Consider the following 23,158-nt stretch of genomic DNA (forward strand, 5'->3'; position numbering starts at 1 on the left):
TAATCTGAAACCGGTAATGTCAAATTTCAAAGTCACATTAAAGGAATTGTGCGACATGATGCCATTTTGACACTGAGACAGCCTGTTTATTCATTGTCGATGGGAAGTGTTGTTGTTTGGTGGTTTGAGAACATTTGGCAAGAACAAACCAATAGAACTAACCACCTAAATTCACCCTCATGTATAAAGGAGACCACCACAGATAAATGTAATATTGTAATATTGATATTTTTAAGCTCTGAAATAACTAAAATGGCACTAAAAAGTTCAAATACACAAGAGTCAGTTCAGAAAAAACTCACAAGAAAACAGTTTTTGCATGTTGACAAATTGTCATTTTCATCCTGCAAATTGTGCGTGACTTTTTCCTCATTTCATCATAGCTAGATAAATTGTTACAAGCAGCCTGCACGATTTTCCTCCCAGATGATGGGGGTGTGCTGTACATCTAATAATATAATACTCCTCCTGTTATTATTATTATTATTATCATTATTATTGTTATTATATCTGAGCAGGATCATACAGAAAGCCAAGCACACAGAGCTTTGGACAGTGTGTGTGTGTGTGTGTGTGTGTGTGTGTGTGAAACACAGCAATCCTTTTTAATTTCCTCAGAGAGTCAGACTGTTAGCGCCTGTCTGAGTTTGGACCCATACACCATCACTGCAGGTTATAATATGTCTGGCACTTCTAATAATATTTGTCACGATGGAAGCACCCCGCTCCTTCTGTCGCTCTATAAATGTGTTTCGCCTCCTCTTGTCTGGGTGAGAGCAGCTCAGGCTTCAGAGTCTGACTCCTCGGCTTCATGTGTCGCTGTGATGCTCGTAGTTTCATAGCGTTCATCCTCATCTCGGCGCGTGAGCTCGGCGCGTGAGCTCGGGGCTCTGCTCCGCCTTCAGCTGCTTTCTCTCTCTGCACGCGACCGCACATCACTGAAGGCTTGAGGAGCGCGAGCGGAGGAGGATTAAGCTACAGCGGGTTTGTTTTTTCTGCAAAACAGCGACTCAAATCCAGACGCAATGCAGGTACAATCAACATGTATTACTATGTGCTTTCATTTACTTCTTGCTGGAATAGACTGGCACGCAGAGCGATCAACCGTGGTGATATTATTCCTGCATGTGTTTATAATGTGCCTGTGGTACTCTGTAGCGGACTTACTGTGACTTTACTTCTAATTTATCAACAGAGGAAAGTATTAAAACTTGACTGAACATTACAGAGAAAAGGCATTGAACCCCACATTTGAGTGAGCCATGTGAGAAGTACTCGGATCCTTCACGTATAAGTAAATAAAAATATAAAATATACAAGTAAAAGTCCTGTATATATAAGTTCAGAACTATTATCAGCTAAATATATTGAAGGGATCAAAAGTAAAAATACTAATTATATATTGGGATGTTGTTATGATTATTGCATTAACATGTAAGCATCATTTTTATGTTGTAGCTGGTTGCATTGGGGGCTACCTTTAACTTCTTTACATGATGTTGGTTAGTTTAATCAATAAAGATGAATTATATTTTATTTATTGATCATATGTTTTGTATCTCAAATCTGGATCTGCTGTAATGGAGTAAAAAGTACAACATTTCTCTCTGAAATGAAGTGGAGTGGAAATATAGCATACAATTGAAGCAATAAAGTACTTGGATTTAAGTACAATACTTGAGTAAACTGGTGCTTTCAGACTTTAAAGAGAATTATATAAGGCACATGCACTGAATGTCAAGCTATCCTCACGGCAGATACTAATACAACAAGTGCTGTGTTTGTTTTTCATGCCCGTAACTTCAGGCCAAAACATCTTGGAAAGACAGAAAACAGAAATAAAAGGGAGTTAAGAGCCTCGCAGGTGGTTAAGATTCCTTTTGGGATGAAGGCAGCTGGATTGGACGTCACTTGAAAATGTACAAAGCAGGCTAACAGCAGGAGGTTTTGTTATTTTACCAAAACATTTTACCATCAGCTGTCTCTTTTGCAACTGGGCTGGGAGAAAGAAACGTGTGTGTGTGTGTGTGTGTGTGTGTGTGCTCACAAAGGTAACATATGTAATGATCAGTGGAGGATGGTCGCCCGCGATGATCACAGGGAGCATCTCACTACACAAAGCACACGTGGCCTCAGCCCTTTTAATAATGCAGCTCTTAAGCCCCTGAATCACCTTCTCTTCAGATCTTGGAGACCATTTTCTCAACATGGAGTCACCGAAACTCTAAATGGGTCACGGATGATTTAGTATGACTGATATTTTATAATGAATATATTATAGGGTTTAACTCTAACCCTAGGACACTCCAGAAGGTTGCATGTCTGCATATAAGTATGAGTTGTATATGTGTTCATACATTCACACGTTCATATTTGGTGCAATTGTGTATCTGGCACGAATGCATGTGATTGTATATATCTACAGTTTGTGTCTGTTTGTTTATGTGGCTTTCGGATTGGCCCATCAAGTATCCATCTTACCTCACCCTGGCAGCCAACTCTGATCTTTTATTGATGCAGTTTTAAGGAGTGTGAATTATTGAGCGACATTCTCGATGCTCTGTATGCTTTGACATCCCTTCATATTCAAATAGGGGACCAGGGGGACAGAGGAGCTCCCCAGATATTAGTCCTGTCCATTTTCTCTACAAACTCTTCACATTACATTCTCAACAACCTCTTAAAGAAAGCTGGTTTATTTATACAGACGAGCAGCATTAAGAAAACTAGCTACAAGGAACCAAACAACAAAAGGAAGGAAGAAGCCTCAGATGGGCCAAATCCAAACCTACAAGAAAAGCAGCACATGTCGTCGTGCCGGGCAGAACAGAATATTGTACAATAAGACGGACAGCGTATCAATCAACACAGTCCAACGAGGATGGTGCCTGAGACAACAAAATATTCAAAATGGAAAGAGAACCAATCACGCAAAAATCCCAAAAGCATCCTTTATCATCCTTTCATCTGAGAGTGAGGAATGTGCAGCTTTATTATCGCTGAAATATTAATCTGAATATAGAAACACTGAATGTGCATCCAGTGTGAGATGAGAAGATGTGACGGTGAAAATAACTGGAAACAAGAGCTGTCATGTCCCTATTCTCATAAGTGCTCGTGTTACAAGAACATAAGATTTTTCTTCCAATTCTTTCTCTCTTTTTCCGGAAACTAAGCACATTTAAAACTTATTTAATATTTCTCAATCTGTATAATACATCAAAAAAGGTTTTACAGAACTATGTAAACTGATCCCTTCGTAACTGCAACGTTAGAACATGCAGTATGTAGGTGCAAAGAGTCTGGAGGCATCTATGAGAGCCATAAATAAGTCCTTGTAATCAACTCTTTAATATCAAATGAGCAGCATTTGAGTATTGAGGTATTGATTACTGAGGTATCGATCTGTTCATCCATACTCACCAGTTGGCTGGATGTCTGAACTGCTGCTGCTGGTCCAGCTGTCACCAGAGCCTTGCTACATTTCACCATGTAAAGCTATGAAAGCAGATCTAGCTGGCCAGTCCCAAACCTACTGTTATGTCATATCACCATATGATAAAAAAAATTCTATATCAATGTGTAACTTGTCTGTCCTAAGAGGCAGTTATGGGAAGTTATACCAGAGGAAAATGTGCCTTCAGACATGTCTCTGTTTCGTACATTAAAGTGTGAAGGACCTTCTGCTCTCACTAACTTTCATCCTATACCCGCCAGTGGGTGGTGGATTTGTGGGCTTGAGGCACCACTCCAAGTTGCAATGCAGAGAAAGTCTCTTTTTTTAAGTATTTTGGGTGCATTTCCTGCCTTTATTAGATAGAGTGCAGTAGAGAGCTGACAGGACATGAGGGGGGAGAGAGAGGGTTGATGTGTAACAAAGGCCAGAGCTGAACTCGAACAGGGGATATTGCTGTTACATGGTCAGCATCATGAGACCCTGCTTGTAAGTCACCAGGGCACCCCAAAATGTAACGTTTCTTTAAATGTCTGTCTGCATGTGTGGTTTAACGCTCAACATTATTAACTTTCTAAATGAAATTTACCAACAACAAGACGAAGAGTCTGCAGCCACGCTAGCGACTCTGTGAGGCCGTATTTAGGCACAGCAGTGCTTTGAGCTAAATGCTAACATCAGCATGCTAACATGCTCACATTGACAATGCTAACATGCTGACGCTAATCAGGTATAATGTTTACCATGTTCACTATCTTAGTTTAGTCTGCTATCATGCTAACATTTGTTAATTAGCACTAAACACAATTCATCCTCTGGGCACCATGAGTATCTATACCAAATGTCATGGAAATCCATCCAATAATTGTTGAGATATTTCAGTCTGGACCAAAGTGGTGGACCACCATTGCTATCCCTAGATCCATGGGTCAGTTTCTTTTCTGTCTTCCTCAGGGGAATGAAAAGGCAGTGGATGGCGGTCTCTTGCCTGACGCCAATGGCAAAGATCCAAACCCGGGTGGACAGACAGAGGGCTCCAAATGGCAGAAACCACGGCTCACACGTAAATCTCTGATGAATTGTTGCCTCGTCAAGTGGATTATCGCCAGTACCACGCAACAAGGGCCAGGTACAGGCACATGAAGAGACACACCCTAAACAACAATACAGCATATTGAATATCTGCATGATTGTGTGTGACAGCGAGGGAGGCAGAGCAAAGCAGGAGGGAGATATAGTAGGAGGGCAGGCCTTCAATCTCCTGCACTACAGAATACATGAATTTTAAAACCCCATCTACATTGTATATCTTCTATATGTTCATGCCATTCTCTCCCTCTATTCAGTGTTTACAGTGCGGAGCTCACTTCACCAAACGCCACTTCATTTCAGTAGCTAATCAGTCAATAAATGGACTCACCTCTGATTCTGCTTCATAGAATTAAGTTTGATCTCACTCTCCCTCTCTTTTCTCTCTCTCTCTCTCTCACACACACACACACACACACACACACACACACACACAGGAATGTTGTCTGACCACTTTACCTCCAAGAAATTAGAAGGACCGATTTCATCTAAAGGTCTAGTTTCAATCTTAACAATTCAAAAAAAATACATAAAAATGAAAATAATCAATATGAAAATGGAAAAAAAGAATCTAGCTTTGGATTTCCTTTCACCATGTTTATGTATTACAAATGGAGAAGTGGCACATTTCTGAAGATGAAGAGCATGGTGTCTTCCTCTGACTGCCCCCTATTTAAATTATTGACATTGCCCTTCTGTGCGGGCAGACAGTCAGCTGTGTGCCTGCACTTGTCAGGCAGGACAGACATTCATTTCTGCAATCTGTCCAAGCAATATCACATATTCCCCTCATTTCTCTGATACTTTTAATCAGTCTGTGTAACAAACACAGTGGTAAACAGACAGAATCGCTCCTCTGCGGCTTCCAGAAATGACCTGCTGTTGCCATCCAGATTTCTCTCTCTGCCAACAGACAGATGGTCATGTGACGACGGGACACCGATGAAAACAATAACAGAACAAATGCTCTGATGGCTGACAAGCTATCCCTTCAAACAGGCATATTATACAGTTTAGATTTAACAATGTATCCTGTCACTTATTTGGACATCAGCCTTTAAGTAAATCTACAGCAGCTGCAGTGAATCACTAAACATGTTGTCAGCACGTCATTATTCTCACTTACTACTATTTTATGCATCAGTGTATTAAAATAGAAAATATTTGTTAAGGTTTGAACATATCTCCTCCACTTTATAACAACTTGATCGCCATCTACTGGTCTATGGGCATTACAGCACCTGAATGTCTCCTGCACCGCTGTCTCTATACAGTGGATGGTGGTCTGCACTCACTCCCATAAAGCCAAATAAAAATGCTTCCAGAGGCATGCTCACACAGAAACAAATATGACTAACATTAAAAAAGAAAAATCATGCTGGAAAATGTAGAATTGCTGTTAAGTGATGAAAATGATGTTGGGTTCATTGATGCAATGCACGACATGATTTATACATTATTGTTTCTCTTGTTATGAAAGTGAGAATAACACAATTTCAAATAATAATCTTTTTTTTTATTTACATCACACCGCAGGCATCAGCAGAGGATGTTGCACTTCTGTGATGTATAAGACGTGAAAAACGGCCTCTCCTCCTTGTTAGCTGTATAAGAGAGGAAGCTAACTGTCATATAATATTATAGAGAGTGAAAACATTTGTGCTCTCTGTCAAATCATATCAGCTGTTAAAAGGAGAGGCGTGGTCTTCTGTGAACAGCCTACAGATATAGGAAATACTGCTATTAAAATGACATTCAGAATGGCTGTCATACCCTTTTAACTTATAGTATCTCGTGTAATTAGTGTTAGCAGTGCCCATTTAAAAACTATGTTTGATAATGCCATTCAGAGTTTGATGAAACCTGGACAGAACGAGCAGGTGAAATCCCCTTGTATCCCCCTCAGCATTATGTAATGTGTGTTTTCTTGCCAAAACTGCCTAACACCAACGAAACAGCAAAAAGAGTGCACTTAGAAAAAAGGCTGAGAGGGAGCAAAGTTAAGGGTGTTTAATTGTGTGACGAGAACTTGCATGATAGTCTTTTGATTGATGGCCTCGGGCTCTGAGCTGTAATGCTGCTCTCACTGCAGTCATTAAAACCTGCCGGTGAGACTGATGGCTGCACCGTCTGCATCTCTGCATGCTTAAGCCACCTCACTCTTGTCTGTATTTAATAGAAGAACAGGGAGAGATCCGCACTTAGGGTGCATTAAACAGTATAATGCTGCATAATGTTTATGGCAGGCCAGTTCCCACATGAGCTCATGCATCTTGCATGTTGGTGTAATGGCTGTGTGTGTTTCTGGTGGGATTGACCCACACATCAGAAATACTGCAAAAATCCCACAACTAGTTGCACCTTTTTATTAGACGATCCATTGCCTCTGATCTGGCACTTTACACTCTGCTGACTCATATAAGGCAAAGTAAAGCTTATTGTTTTGGAAGGTTATTTTAGGTTATCCTAGTTTTTTTATCGAGAATAAGCAATAAGGAACTATCTTAATATACAAGAGACACCTTTCATCAAACATGTATTACACTGTGACATCAAATCTCACTCTGAAACAACAAAATCTTATACAACAAATTCTGTATACAAATTTCAAATGTAGGCATACAGCCAAAACACTGCTCTTGAGGTGCGCTGCAGCCACAGTATAGAATTTCTTTTGTATTTTTGGAGCGGCACTATCATTAGTTATTTCTGTAGCTGTTTAACTCAGACATTAAGGACGAGCGCCTTTACATAAACCGTCCCCGGCTATCCAAATGCATTTCTGGCCCACTTTCGCTCCCTGTTCTAAGACCAGTATTTTACCTCTGAACAATTGATTTCCTCCCCGCCCCCCTTTTTCCGACTTTAACTGAGTCCATTATGTTGTGCAGAGTCATCAGTTGTGAACTATACTCATATTCTTCTTTACTCTCATTGTCCTCCGTGCAGCACAGCACAATCATGCAAAGACAACAACAAGACTGGAAAAACTCTCAGAGCTCTGCGTGAAAGTCATGTGGAGCATTTCACAGGAGCAACAAATTGACCTCTGAGGTTTGCAGCACAGATATAACTCACTTTAACTTTGCTATTCTTAACTACAATGTCATAAACGAGGCACATTTTTTACAGTCACAACAGTCACGATGTTTTTCAGCTCCTGAGTGAATGCTCAGGAGTTACTGACCGCGTGTTTCTCTGAACGACCGAGTAGACACAAGCAGCGCCACAAAGGGCAGGGCAGGCTCCTTCTTTCTAAGTGCTGCTCATATCCCAGCCATCAGCAAATGTGGATCAATGCTTGGTTTTTACAGCTTTAGATCCTTGAAATGACTGAGCAAATAAAGACAGCTTAGACTGTCAATCAGAGACTATTAGTAAAGAAATTCCTTCAGTAATAACCCCCCCCCCCCCCCCCCCCCCCCCCCCGCCTTCCCCCTCTCTCTCTCACCAACCTCAAACACACAGCTCAGGACAGAGTAAGAGGAGATGGAGTGAGTGGGGGTGGAGCCCCTGAGTTGATGGAGAGATCCTAAAATGAACTGGCCAGGACGTAAAATGCCGGCGAGTAGTAACAGAGATGGATCATTTGCGAGCGGAGATAGCTTTCGATAGTTTGGGCGAATTAAGACTTGAATTCAGTATCTCTCTGCAATAACACATGATGGACTTTGAACCTGTTTGCTTTAAGGAAGATGCTCTGCAGTCATCTACTAGCCTTTTTTTTCCTAACTGGTCAATGTTTTGAGTCAGGGGTTTCATTGAAGTGAACATTATAGCTGATGCCTGTACAAAAACACTGGGGTGGCTGCAGGAAGGAGATGATTGGCAGCAGATGATGTTTGTGGATACAAGCCGCTCCATCAGATTCAGTGTCAGTTTTACAAAAGCATTTGTTAAGTTTCTCAAAAGGGCTTTTGCACAGGAGATATCTAATGCAAGCCAACAATGGGACTGGATGGCATGGAAGTAATTGCCATCGCTGTCGTTATCGGACTATTTATTGTCGTGCTCAAACAGTTTGGGCTTTGGGAGCCTTTGTCACTGGAAGGTAAGACATGAAGAGAAAAGGAATTTCATGTTTTTAAAACCTTGTTCAGTGTAGCATTAATCTTGTTCAACTTTCTTGTTATTTGATTTTGTTGACTGTAATAGTAATGCTAAAATGATGACAAGCCAAAACAACACTCACATATGAACCTCTTGTTCATGTTTTGCAGGAACCAAAAGCTCTTTCAGTGTACATATTGGTGTGTTATTGTTTTTGTAAAATGTGAATCTCTTCTTTAATAGTATGTTGACTGTGTTGGTAAAGCCAAATATTTTAACAGTTCTGCGACTTTCTTCTTCCTCTCTCATTTCTTCATCACCTCTTCTGGTCTGCATCATATTCAACTTCCCATTTGTGTTTTGTTCGTGTAAAGATGGTGAGTTCCTCTGGTGGTGTCCCTCTGCGCATTATTGTTTAGTTTCAGTTCATCCCAGCCGTCTCTGTGAACTTCTTCCCCCTCATTTTTTACTGAACTGAACTTGAACAGTTTTGCCCCTTTGGCTGATATTATAACCCTTTTTCACTGCGGACATGTAGACTTGTCAAATGATGAAGACTGGCTACACTGAATTTAGGTGTGATGTTGTGCATACTGGCTCACTGCTACACCTAAATGGCTCTTCATCAATAAGAGACACCTGTGATTTTATGACGAAATCAAAGGCCGTGTCTAAAATCACTCCCCACCATTTTATTTTAGTGTCCTAATTATCAGTGTGAAAAGTTTGCTCTACCAACAATAGTGACATTAAAAATGTCCACAAAGGAGCAAAAAAGAAGTAGTATGTATGTCTACGGTCTTCTTATAATATCTCCCTCTTCTGTAGCAAACAATTATGGTTTGCTAAACAAAAAATGTGACACTACACCCGTCACAACCAGTGTCAGAAATCTGTATTGTGTATTCCGTCTTATAAACTATTGTGTTTATTATGTAGGACATAGGGAATGAGTGGAAGAGGGAGTTATTTCAGACACATCCACAATGAGAAATGTCTTTTTTCCTTGACAAACTGCGCTCACCCACCAGTTATCCTGTACTGTATCTGCTTATTTCCTCTAACCAACAGTTCTCCAAGCTTCAAGTTCCTCTTACTCATAATTTGTCCTCCTTCTCTTTCAAAAAAAATGCCCTACATCTTTCCCTCTGTGTCGTTTTCTTTTATCGTTATCCAACACTGTACTCTTACCCCCTTTTATCTCCTGCCCATTTCCTTGCCTCACCTTTCCTTCCTAAACCTCTCCATTTTTGTTTGTGTAAAGATGGTGAGCATTTTGAGTTGTGTGCAGTAATTTTAATTTTCTGCCTCCCATCTATTTTGATTTGCTACTTTTCAACTCCCCTACCCTTTCTTTTTTTTTTCTTTCTTTCTTGTCTTACTGCTATTTCCTCCCTCCTTTCTTCCTCCCCCTCTTTCCCACCCTCCCCCTCCCTGTTTTCTCTCTTTTCCACTGACAGACAGTTGTGACAGCGACCTTGAGCTCTCCATGGTGCGTCACCAACCTGAGGGCCTCGACCAGCTCCAAGCGCAGACACAGTTCACCAGGAAGGAGCTTCAGTCGCTTTACAGAGGCTTCAAAAATGTAGGAAAACAATCAGCACAGTCAGGAGTTGTTGTTTGTCCAGTTAAATTCTCAAATGGTTTTGATTTGAAAGGATGAGATTCCAATTTTACAATTAGCAACTATTTGTTGTGCATGTTGTCATTATCTCAAAAGTTTGTGAAATTTGACCAATAGCAATGGTGGCTGAGCATCATTGAACAGAAGGAAAGAATTTAAATTAAATATACACTATGGCCAAAAGTATGGGGACGCACAAATATTACACCCATATGTGTTTGTTGAACATGTCTTTGTGGAGCTATGGACATTAATCTGCTTTAACAGCCTCCTTCTGTGGAGGAGGTAGACAGGGGTAGGCAATAGCCAGTAAAATACAAAATGAGAATATAAATTATGTAAGACAGACAACAACAACTGTTTTCACAAAATCTCTCAACACTTTATCGTAACACGGTGGCTTGGGGAATATGAGAGTTGGGGTGTAACCACACAGAATGTACTCTTCTGTGCATGTGTATAGGCGTGTATGTGTGAGAGAGAGAGAATTAGTATGTATGTGTAGACACTACATGTATGTCTGAGTCGGTACAATATGTGTGAGAAAGCCGTTTCTTTGTGGACCTCACCTTGGCCTTCCCCAAACTGCAACCTGTGACTTCGCATCAGAGGTTGCATATGTTTAGGTTGCCTTTCTCAGGTTGTTTTAATGACTTGAAGAGATAAAATCATCCAGTAATTCACAAAGGAAAAATACAAAGATCAGAAGAAAATTTTATTTAGCAGAAATGTTGTTGTTGTCTATTTTCTATCTTGTTATCTTGTGCTCAGATTTGTGTTGTGACCATACGGGGAGGTCTCGACACCAAGGTTGGGAATGACTGGTCTAAAATATAATTTTGTACTGTGATATTAAGATTAACCTTAATTAGAGCCAAGGGGTCTAGCCGAAACCATGAAAAACACACAAAAGCAAACGGGTGTACACATACATTTGGTGATATAGTTTATATTAGCTTTTATCTTAACTTTTATCCACGTCTTTAAAGCTGAAAGATGATTTTATTGCATCAGTGTACATTATAAATGCCAACATTTGCTCATGGACTCAGAAAGCCAGTCAGTTTGAGAATGAAAAGCTTTAGTTTAATATGCCCTGATTAAAGGCGCCCTGTGCAGTTTTTGTGCAAGAGCACACGGGTGACATGATACATGTTTTGCCGACTGCAGAGACGGTTAATGTATATCGACAGTTAGTGATGTAATGTGCCATTAAAGAGGAGAAGAAGAAGACGGCAAGCTGATGTAAACAAATCAGGCTTTAAAGTTTAAAAATAAAAGCTTGCAAATGTTTAATGAGGTTTCTGAGGCCTTAACGATACACGTAATGAGTTGTGGTGGGAAATGTTCAGTGTAAACAAAACTGTAATGATCCAGAGGGCACCTTTAAATAACCAGACAGACCTTCGTGAACAGCAGACATTTAGACTTGTCATAGCAGGAAAAGCACAGGTGTAATTAAAAACAATAATAATGGCTGCATTCCACTTTGTTTTGCCACTTCCACGGCCTTGGCTTACACTTCATTCAAGCAGAGCCATCACTAACATTATTAGTTCCACCTGAGCTTTTCCTGCTGTCACAAGTCAAAATGATGAAAAAGGTGTATTTAGCAGCTTTTTCCAGCTCTCAGTGAAATCAGCTGCTACAGGGTTTTTTTATGTAATGAAAACCTACCTGTTAGTTATACTGACAATGAAACAGGCAACACTTGAAGCCTGGAGGATTAAGATATTGCATGTGACTCACCATTTTGGCCTGTGATGTTAGAAATGTTCCCGCTGCTCTTGGTGGCAGACTCTGCTCTGCTAAGGGATGACAGTGATCTGTTTTAAGAAATTTTAGTTTTCAAAATATAATGTTCTCTGGCTTGCTTTTTCCTCTGTTGTACTGTTACTGAAGTGTTTCCTTTTCTTTGAATTACTTAAATTTTCCCTCAATTTCATCCAAAACAGGATGTTGGAAATTGTCCCACCAGCTTGTGATCATGTGCCATCAAGCTTTTCATACTGTGCTACTCTGTGGTGACTGCTTTGTGAGGATTAATTTAGAGCCTCAGTCAAGATTTTCCCTTTGCAACTAATAAAGCTTTTGGATATCCTGATCTTCCTGCCCTCTAGTGGCCATATTCCTGCACTGCAGACTGTATCTGCGCAGTATGATACAATCACTTGCTTTAAAATTCTGTTATCAGAGGGGACGATGAGTAGTATTTTGCAAGAGGGGATTCCTTTTCTAACAAAGAAAAGCAAAAACAAGCCCTTTTGAAGCCATGTAGCAACACTTCTATTGATCCTATATGTTTGTTAGGTACAAGATACAGCACGCTATTCCAGAGCTGACAATGACCAGCTGACAGTGGGGCAGCTGCAGAAAGTGCAGTTGATATTAGTGTAGTTTTGGATACAGTTTCAAAGAATGTTCATCGTTATTTCACAAATGGCAAAAGTCCACGTTTTAAATGCTTGAGGCAGTTTCAAATTCGAATCTCTTTATGATAATGTAAAAAACTGACTTAAATAATGTAAATGTCTTTGCTTTCACCAGGAGTGTCCCAGTGGGCTAGTGGACGAGGAAACTTTCAAGACCATTTACTCACAGTTCTTTCCTCAAGGAGGTACTGTATGTGACTAATGCAAACTGGTGTCATATAAGCACGTAAAAGACTGGAATAGCAAACTTAATTTCACAAATGAATTTCAAAATGAGAAGGTTAATGGGTGATTAATTCTCATCAAGACGAATGTTTTAATTCCTCTAATTTTATCTCGTGTGGACTGAAAGAGAGATTGCAATTAAACACAACCAATTCCTGCATATTCATTATTTCTCAGATGCAACCACGTATGCACATTTCTTATTCAACGCATTTGACATGGACAGAAGTGGCTCCATCCGGTTTGAGGCGAGTTCACCGGGGACTGCATGTTTGTTGATATCTTATATCCTGTGCTTATTTATCAAGGGTGGCAGGGGTTTAGTTTTAGCTTTAAGTATAATGATTTTTAGTTCAAAGAAAGCTGATAATTAAACTTCTACTTGCTTTTGCAGGACTTTGTGATAGGATTGTCTGTGTTGCTTAGAGGCTCCGTCACAGAGAAACTGCGATGGGCGTTCAACCTGTATGACATCAACAAAGACGGCTACGTTACCAAAGAGGTACGTTCAACAAACAAATTCTCATTTATGAGAAAACGTACCAATGTGCTGTATGTCTCTCTGGTTTCCTGCAGGAAATGATGGCAATAATGACCTCCATTTATGACATGATGGGCAGGTATACCTTACCCAGTGTACGAGACGATTCCCCCTTTGAGCATGTGGAGAGATTCTTCCAGGTATGTTATCTCTGTGACCGCTAAACCACACAGCCTAATCCTTGGCATTTTAATATATATTGTTATATATCATTTTTCAGAAAATGGATCGGAACAGAGACGGAGTGGTGACTATTGATGAGTTCATAGAAACCTGCCAAAAGGTAAAGCCACCAAAAACCACATTTTTACCACATGGTGAGTGACCGAGTTCACGTTTTCTCTTGCATCTGTTTTCTTTTCTCAACAGGATGAAAACATAATGGCGTCCATGCAGCTCTTTGAGAATGTCATCTAGTTTGTGTGGAGGGACGTAGATTAGTAAAGCTGCGTAGTGCTTCCAGCTAGCGAGCTTCTGGGCCTGAAATAACTTCATTCATCCTGAAAAGGAAAAACTGGGACATGCATCACCTTTGACACATTTTAATGCAAACACTATTATTTCCCCTGTGAAGTTGTTTCATGCAGAGAAATGTGCAGAATTCACCAAATCACTTGAACAAAGAAATGTTTATTTGCATGACAGTTTTCATTTTGTTTTTGCTCATGAAGGAAATGTGAGGAAAATGTCATCATTGTCAGATGAGCATGAGTGCTTGCCCAATATTTAAAAGCATGTGAGGCAAACCACACTGAACACATGCAAGGGGTTTTATTGTTGACCACTTTGAGGCTGACTTAGGCAAATGAGAATATTTTGTTATTATTATTATACTGTAAAGAAAAGCATTATGTTTCTAAGTTCTTAAGATTTTTGTGCAAACGTGATACCCAGTCACTGTCATGTTGACCCAAAACCTGCTGAAATAAATATTTACCATCACATACTGATAACTCTATTGAATATCTTCTTTTTTCATATCATGTCCTCACAAAAAATAGTAAATCAGTACGTAAAATATATCATTTTTATGGGCCTAGAGATTATCTAAATGTGCTAAATCCGTTCCACATGCAGATTTTATCTTGTTTGTATCTTGTACCAGTTTTCGCTGGAGTGTCTGCTTTCAAAATGAAATACAGAACAAACCATAATGTGTTGCATTATATTTGAAGTGATGTAACTGTAAAGCTGCAAAAAAGCTGTAAATAAAAGTTCTATGCAACTTGCTACACGCATCTGGTAAAATGGAAAATTCTATGAGTTAAGCCATTGTAGGAGTGATACACAACAAGCCGCTGATTGTCCCTCAGGAAGATCCTCTATACCCATGACACGAAGCATGGGCACGAAGTTCTTTGATTTCACATGGCGGGTTTCCCCCCAATTTCTGCTGTTTTGACCAGTCTCATTTCTCTGAACAATCATCTCTCTTGTTCTACATCCACTTATTCTCTGTACAAAGTGTTCAGTTGCAGTTAATTGACTGCAGGATGAATATTTCCATTTATGAGCAAAAGTCGCCATATTGATGAATATACACTTGTTCCCATCGACCAAATATTTTTACCATCTTGATGCACACAGTGAAACACATTTTGTTTTTCTTTAAAGGAACATGATGAACACAAACATGAAAAGACAAACGTCTCTTACTATCCATTTTAAATTAGAAGGTTAAAACATTTTTTGTTAGTTTTAAATTCTGGATCTCACTTACCTTTCAGATGTTCAGTGTTCAGAATTAAACGTGTTATTCTGTATTGTTATTGTTGTGTTACTCTTCCACTAATTTAGATGTCCAGAAACTGACTGTAACTGCTTTGAGCTACAGAACTGGGGGCTTTGGGTGGTAGTCATGCAAAACCAAGAGAACCCTTCTATCGATGCTCAGCTGCAAAGCAGGGCCTAATCACAGAATTTTGTTTTTTCTGGTTGTAAGAGTAAATATTATGACAGAAATAGGCATAAATTAAAAGCAACACTGCAAATGAAGCCTAAAAAGGAATATTCTTCTGTTAAACTTGCATTAATGATTCACTGTCTTATAATAACTCTCATTTCTCTTTGACTACCTTCCTCTTCTACAGGCCGTCCTTCCAGTTAAAGGGACAATTAAGGTTAAATAATAAGGCAGAGGTTAAAGTTAAGAAGACCAACTAATAAACCACTGCTGAGCATTAGAATCATGAAGGCATAAACATGTAAATAAAAGGAAATACAAGCATACAGGTGGGAGCTGCCACAGACCTGTGATAGAAAATAGCCCTAGCCTTTGCATTCGGTGAATAATGGGAGAAAACTAACAGTATGTGAAATGCAACCATAAGCAAAAATCTTTCAACCTGTACTGTATTATTGATCTTGAACCAATAGCAAAGCAGGGGTTGTTTTGGGGAGGAGCTGTGCTGGCTCTGTTGAGTGGATGTTGGTGTGGAAGTGAACCCAAAATGCTGCTCTGCTGTACTGTGTTTGACAAAGGACTGCCACTCCAGCATCACGACCTCTCAGTGTGACCCGTCAGAAAGGTAACAAAAAACATTTAACTAATATATTTTACATTTTTATATCATTAATGGCTAAATGGACGGTATCAACACCACATTTACCTCTGTGATTTAAGATGTATAAATCCACCTCCTTCCAAATGCATTGCAATGATACATAGAGCTGCATATCTGCACCCTTTGATACTACATCATTATGTTTTGTGACAACCTATGAAAGTGTATTCTACTTATCAGAGCCAGGAGAAACATCATGAAAGGGAGAAATATGCATCACACACATACTGCCCAGCTAATCCCAGTGTTGACAGAGCGTGTGGATAGTTCTGGATGTCTGTTGTGTTAGTGCTGGTGAGCATGTGACTTTGGATGTTCAGTGAGCCAAATCAAAAGCTTTAATTCCAGTTTGAACGGCAGCCAGCAGACTTCACAGACTCCTCTCTCTTTATCTCCCAATATAAATAAATATACCATGCAAAAATAAAGTAACTCAAGTAAATACCCTCAGCTTGTATTTATACCTGTAGATGTGTTTTTGCAGGGTGCAGATCTGCAGTAATGACTGGCCAGAAGAAGCTTTTCTCACTGTGGGTGTGGCTGTTGCTTATGGCAGCTCTGTGCCCAGGTGCACAGTACGCATACAGTAAACGTGGAGGCTTCAGGGGTCAAGGAAAAGGTGATGGCGGCAAAGGGCCTCCCTCCCAGAGCCGAGGCCTCTCCAAGCAGGGCCTGAAGTGGGCGGGAGCAGCAGCAGCCGGGATGCTGGGTGGCACGGGCACCGGGTACGGCCTGGGGTTCCTCGGTAGGCCAAAGCATGGATCTGGGAAGCATAATGGCCATAAGACAGCGTCCTCTGAGCAAGATCAACAGCTTTACCACAACGAAGGCCAAAGATTTCACAACCAGTCTCTCTGGAGAGCCTTTGTTAAAGCGGATGCCCCTGCCCCAACAGCCAACATCTTTCTCACATATGTGGTGTCTTTCCTGGTAGCAGCCTGGATAAGACACATTTAATACAACATCTGATCACTGGGAAAGCAGTCGATCGTCAAATAAAATGAAATAAAAGCTTCTTTAAACAAAAACTTCCTGTCCTTTATTGTTTAATATAGGGTGATTATGTATTATCTTTAAAATAGTACTATTACTATGATTTCAGGGCCGGTGCTACCGTTAAGGACACCATTATATATTAGATTTTTTCAGAACACATGGTGGTGATTTTATGGGCTGACTCCAGTATTATTACTGATCGATTAACTTAAATTTGACTATTTTTAGGCCAATAAAAAAATCTATAAATAAGGAACTCGGGCTGAGTAGCAATATCAGTGACTATATGACACCTTCCTTTGGGAAATATAAACATGTTTTGTCTATAGGGCTGCAACAATTATTTTCATCACAAATTAATCTGCTAATTATTTTCTTGACTAATAATTTTCACCTTTCTCTCACTCAACAAAATATATCAAACTGCTCAATGCATCACTGTTAAATAAAAAGTCTAAAATATAGTTTAAAGTTGGAAAAGTTCCTAATTCAGAAACTGCAGATATACTGTATTCAAGACAAATGGTTTGTAACAGCAGAATAAACAGGAAACAGAATTAGCTCATCTTTGTTTCACTGTCTTTATTCCGTACTTTGATGTTATTACTTAAATATTCAATTAGCTTAAAGGAGATTCTAAAGGAGAATATGCAACAGCGTTTGTGAAATTATATAATTTAGGCAGAGAAACCATTATTTTGCTTATTTTATTTAACACATAAACATCCATGACAAACCATATTAGTCATATTATTTGATGAGTAAAGTGTTTACAACTGCAAGTCAAAACCAGAAGATTCACACAGATGTCTATACTCCCAATATGAGCTCAATGACACAGTTACAGAATATCTAATCCTAAAGGGACATAAGTGCACTTTAAAGATATTCTACTGCCTAGATAGTATGAAAATGTCAAACTGTAATTTTAAAATCGATTGAAAACTTTTTGCAAGAATCAACAAAAATGAACAGGAAAAACCCTGGGTGGAGCATGATAAGGAATGAACTGGGAGAATAAAAGAATAAAAGAGAAATGTGAAATAAGACTGGCTGGACAAGAACACCATCACTTCCAGATATACTGTACAGTGTATTTGGACAGTATCACACTTTACTTTGGGTGAAAATACCTTGAAAATGGCATAATTGACAGCCTGCAAACTTAATCTATGTAGCATTTTTCAAAACACAGTTTCAAAGTGCTTTACAAAGCCCAGAGGGGAAAAAATAATTAAAACAGTCCAATAAAAGAAAACAAGCTAGAATAGTAAAATAATCACAAACACAAAGAAATAATGTACTGATAAACGTCACTATACACAAACCCAAAAAGTTAAAAGTCTATTAAACTGACTTTGAAGGAAAAGAACAAAGTTTTCGTACACACCATGACAGCCAGGGGAGGCTATAGTTCAGGAAAAGCAAACAGAGGTATTTACACATCTGCAAACACCTGACCTATGACTCTCTCACTGTGCTACGGGGAGATTCAGGTGATGAGAGGAAGATGCTGAGATGTGCCGTTCGGCTCAAGCCTGGAAAGTCTGGCAAATCTGGAAATGTATGCCTGGAAACATAAATCCAAAGTTGGCGCATGGTATTGGAACAAGTCTCCTGACCACCACAGCAGTATTCAAGTGACAGTGAAGCAACGCCCTCTGTTTCCAGGCAATTTTAAGTCAGTGCCAGTGCTTCCAGGTCCAGTGTTAATCTTGTCCAACAGACGACAGATGTGACATGAAGAGACAGTGTGTGGTAAGTAAGGTTAAGGTACAGAAATAAAGCAGAGTTAGTGCTGGGAATGTAAGAATTTTACAATTCAATTCTTGAATCAAATCCCAGCTTTCACCAAGCTAGCACTGCACATATTAAAAGCAGCAGGCGCTATCGTCAACAAATGCACTTATTGTCCTCAACAGCTGCAGGCAAGATAGCAACAGCACTACACCACTAATGACGCCATTTGCTGCACATCAAAGGACACATGTTCACTCCTTACTGTCAAAGGCTACAACATGAAATGTAGGATTTTACAGGCAGCTGAACAAAAAACTATGTGTATGTGTATCATGTACCTGAGGAGGAGTGGGGCTATTCTTTCATATTTTGTATTGTGGGATATCAAACCATTTGTCCACAGGAATATGGCCTTCATCATTTCCCAATATGGTTTGAACTGATTCACCGATTCACCAATTTGGAGGTCATGGGAGAAGTTTGACTTAAATAATGGTTTACAGGAAATACTTAACGGTACTAACATCTTGCAATATGTAAACACCATTCAGGACAAGTGTTCGACCAAAATGTGCACATGCCTTCCTTATCTCATGACCATTAAATAGCCTGTCCATTACACAATAATGCGCAGCCAAACAATAAATCTGATCACTCCCAATGGATGGCTCCCCACATTATCACAGATACATTATCTAGCTGAACAAACCACATTGTGGACTGAAGGCATTTACTTTCTCAGAGATAACTGAATTCCTTTACCATATTTTCTTCCCATTGCCAAACTACATTATGATGACCACAATGTGATCACTACACCTGCATGTCGTACTGACTTCAACCAAATATGGCTCGACTCTTATGTTTACATGTATCCAAATGCAATAGTGGAAGCCTGGCTTAAACGTGCTTTTATATTTGACGACAATAAAATTTCCTTTTGATTAAGCGTATTTAACTAATTGGAAAATCCATCTGTTGAATTGTCTAGTACAGATCAATGGATAAATGTAATGTTAGTTAGTTGGATGTTTTTGTACATATAAAATCTCTTAATGTCACATTCCTATTTTACACAGTAGCAGATATATCGTCATAACAAATTGTCACAAAAACTAAGGAACCCTGAATCTGTTTTCTATGCATTCAATTAAGTGGCGTAAAAAAAGTGCAAAATAACAAAGATGCTAAATAAATTCTTGAAAAAATGAAACAGAAAGAATCAGTGCAGCTTGTGCAACACAAAACTGATAATCTGACTGTAAAATTTTGACTGCTGCCTCTTAAAATTGACTCCTTTAGTTACTATATACACATGAACATTTGTTAGTTTTCTGCGGGTATAATAAATGATTGACTAAATAAGACCCATTAAGTATACAGCTATGCAGCATGTATGTGGACATGCAGATATTATGGAGGAAGTAGAAATCCCATTTGGGTATGGTGAAAGGAAGACTAATTGTTTTCACTGGAGAAGGAGCATGCTGGACAGAAGCATGAAGAGGGAGGTGAAAAGCTGAATAACTCCGAAGCTCAGAGGGCTGCTGCGACTAGGCTGGAGTTGTTGCTCAGCTTTTCGCTCCTGCAGAAAGCGCTCAGAGTAGACCATGTACTGCTCAACACAACGCCGGGCCTTCACTTGCTCAATTAGGGCTGGGTATCCAATCTCCTCAATGCTGACGGTGTCATCGTCCTCCTCATCACCTCCACCCAGACTTTTCGGAGTGGGAGAGCTGCTGCCCTGATCTTTACGAAGGTCGGTCCTATTCATACAGCGATCCATGAATTTCTCGTAAGACTCTGCCCGTGGAGGAGGCTTGTAGACATAATCACGGCCAAAGTCTTTTTCATCTGTGGAATGGGAGCCATAACGGCGGTACATGTAGTTGTTGTAGTATTGTTCTTCTTCAGGGTTGCGGAAATTGAAATGTGGTCGAGGGAAGCGCCCTAGTCCATATCCAACGGCCATTCCAGCCACAGCACCAACGCCTGCTGCCATCATGGCTTTTTTGGCAAAACCTGTAGACTTGGGCTGGTATCCCATACCCTGCACAGTACGAGAGAAAGGAGACCCTCCCATCCCATGACCACCATATCCATAGCCTCCTCCACCATAGCGGGGACTGAGGATCTTATTATTTGGGTTCCAGTTGGGGTAACCACCCATCCCTCCACCGGGGTAACCACCCATCCCTCCGCCGGGGTAACCACCCATCCCTCCGCCGGGGTAACCACCCATCCCTCCACCAGGGTAACCCCCGGGATTCACACCAGGCTGACCCCAACCCTGTCCTGTATTTCCCCCTCTGACTGGGTAACCACCTGCTGCTGGGTACTGGTAAGGGGACCTTTGGTTAGGGTAGCCTCCTGCAGCTGGGTAGCCTCCTGCAGCTGGGTAGCCTCCTGCTGCTGGGTAGCCTCCTGCAGCTGGATACTGATTAGGATAATTCCTTCCTGGATTCTGGTTAGGATAACCTCCTGCAGCTGGGTAGCCTCCTGCAGCTGGGTAGCCTCCAGCAGGTGGATATTGATTTGGATAATTCCCTCTCCCTGGGTTTTGGTTAGGATAACCTCCTCCAGCTGGGTATCCACCTGCAGCTGGATAGCCACCTGCAGGGTTCTGGTTTGGATAACCTCCAGGATTGGCTCTACCAGGATACTGGTTGGGGTTACTACCAGCTCCTGGATAACTTGCTGGGTTTTGTCTGGGATATCCTCCTGGATTAGTGTTGCCTGTTCCTGGATAAGGGTAACTTCCACCAGAAGGATATGGGTTGGTTTTCCTGTTGGGACTTTGAGGCTGAGAGCTGGATGGTTTAGATTGTGTCCCACCCTTGTTGCTGGAAGATGAGGTTTTCCTGCTGCTGATGCTGCCGCTACCTCTTTTAGCCCACGTCAAGTCAGTGCTCAGGAGAAACACAATAAGAAGGGACACAAGAGCCATCTCACACAACCGCCCCATCATGGCCCTAAAATGAAAAGTGTTTCAAGGCAACGGTCATAAAAACAATAAGCATTACAAAAACAAACATTGCATTCCCTGTTGTTTGTCCACCATGTTCTAGGATGTAACTAGCCTAGTGCTACCTTTTCATTTAATAATGAGCAACAGAGCAACATGGATTATTATATAACAATGTATATTCTTCTATAGACCACACAGCAGCAAATGGTCTTATTCAATCCTTATAAAAGGGTATTGTAATTAAGTTTCAAAGAGATTCAAGCGGAGCACAATCATCAATATTCTCTCATTATTTGCTTAACCTAAATAGAAATAAATTAATTAAATCAATATACCAGGCATAACCACGATGAGTAAACGACGAAAGACCAGTTTTTATTTTTAAAACAGAGACTACCACACCATTGCATCATTAACATCCTGCTCATTCGCTCCGTTAAATGCAGTCGCTAACGCAAAATCATGTAATAATATGCGGCTTTGTTCTCTCGTCGAGCCTAACTTAATCACAAAGACTTATATAACATCATCATTAAGTATAACTCAATTATTTCTTACCGTGAACGGACGGTTTATCTGTGTGCTTCGATGGTAATTCGGCAGTAATGCGTTGCTGTCCTCTCTCTCCCTCTCTTAGCTCCGTTATGAGGCTCTGGGTGGGTTCGTCTAGATGGGTGCGCTCGTTTTGCTGCACGGCATGGACCAATGTCGGGCAATAGATGTGGGAAAACGTTGCTGTGCCGTGATCATCATGAAGCCAAGAAACAAAAATGTTATATTTTCATAAGTTTTTTTTACTTTAAGAAGTTTATATACTTTTTTATTTGTATACCACGTATTTATGGACTTCAACTAGAACTAGCTAGCTTAACCTAGCTCGAGCTACATTTTACTACACAACAGGTACCTTTGATTGGTATAAAAAAAAAAAAAAGAAGACAGGTATGATGTCTCTGTGCGTTTAAGTGGCTTTACGCTTTCTGGAGCCCTTCTTAAATTCTGAAATAACTTTATTATTAATACAAATGTACCATATTATAGGTAAGCTAAATTGTGCTAACGATGGTTCGGTCTCCAGGTGCTTAAAACAAGCACACTTCCGAGGCCTGCGCACTTCAGTAGATCTGCGATCTCGGCAGGTCTCAAAACTGCAGGCCTGTCGGGGCTGCGGGCTGCTCTGTAATTGGATGATGTCGGTGAGCCGTGACGTCAGGATTGTAAACTGTCAAACACCCGTATGTACTCGCAGCTTTCTGTCTGGTGCACGGTGAAATCATGTCGGGAAGGAGAGAGCCCAGCGGCGGAACTGCGTCCATGAAATGCACACCTGAGACATAAACTGCGCGTCAATCGGCCAGGGCGGACGGTGGCGTTTTATGCGAGTTAGCAATTGCTGGGGCTGAGTTATTATTTCACGGAAGCGGGCCAGTCGGGATCGAATGGACGGATAAAGACAAACAACCGGGGCTTGATCC

The 23,158-nt window shown here is 40.4% G+C and overlaps 2 protein-coding genes across 2 annotated transcripts; one reads left to right on the forward strand and one right to left on the reverse strand.

The window, feature by feature from the left end:
* Positions 1-8,491: 8,491 nt before the first annotated feature.
* LOC139300965 (calsenilin-like) lies at positions 8,492-14,319 on the forward strand. Its single transcript, XM_070924183.1, has 8 exons — positions 8,492-8,594; positions 10,054-10,178; positions 12,765-12,834; positions 13,052-13,122; positions 13,269-13,376; positions 13,451-13,555; positions 13,636-13,698; positions 13,785-14,319. Exons 1-8 carry the CDS (start codon positions 8,492-8,494, stop codon positions 13,830-13,832), a joined length of 693 nt encoding a protein of 230 aa, XP_070780284.1. The 3' UTR covers positions 13,833-14,319.
* Positions 14,320-20,006: 5,687 nt separating this feature from the next.
* On the reverse strand, positions 20,007-22,316 carry prnpb (prion protein b). The gene is made up of 2 exons (XM_070924181.1): positions 22,242-22,316; positions 20,007-21,687 (listed from the first exon to the last, which is right to left on the reverse strand). The coding sequence occupies exon 2, from the start codon at positions 21,681-21,683 to the stop codon at positions 20,184-20,186; it is 1,500 nt and encodes a 499-aa protein (XP_070780282.1). The 5' UTR covers positions 21,684-21,687; positions 22,242-22,316; the 3' UTR covers positions 20,007-20,183.
* Between the last annotated feature and the right edge of the window lie 842 nt (positions 22,317-23,158).

Source organism: Enoplosus armatus, chromosome 18 (assembly GCF_043641665.1).
Source record: "Enoplosus armatus isolate fEnoArm2 chromosome 18, fEnoArm2.hap1, whole genome shotgun sequence".
Taxonomy (NCBI): Eukaryota; Metazoa; Chordata; class Actinopteri; order Centrarchiformes; family Enoplosidae; genus Enoplosus; species Enoplosus armatus.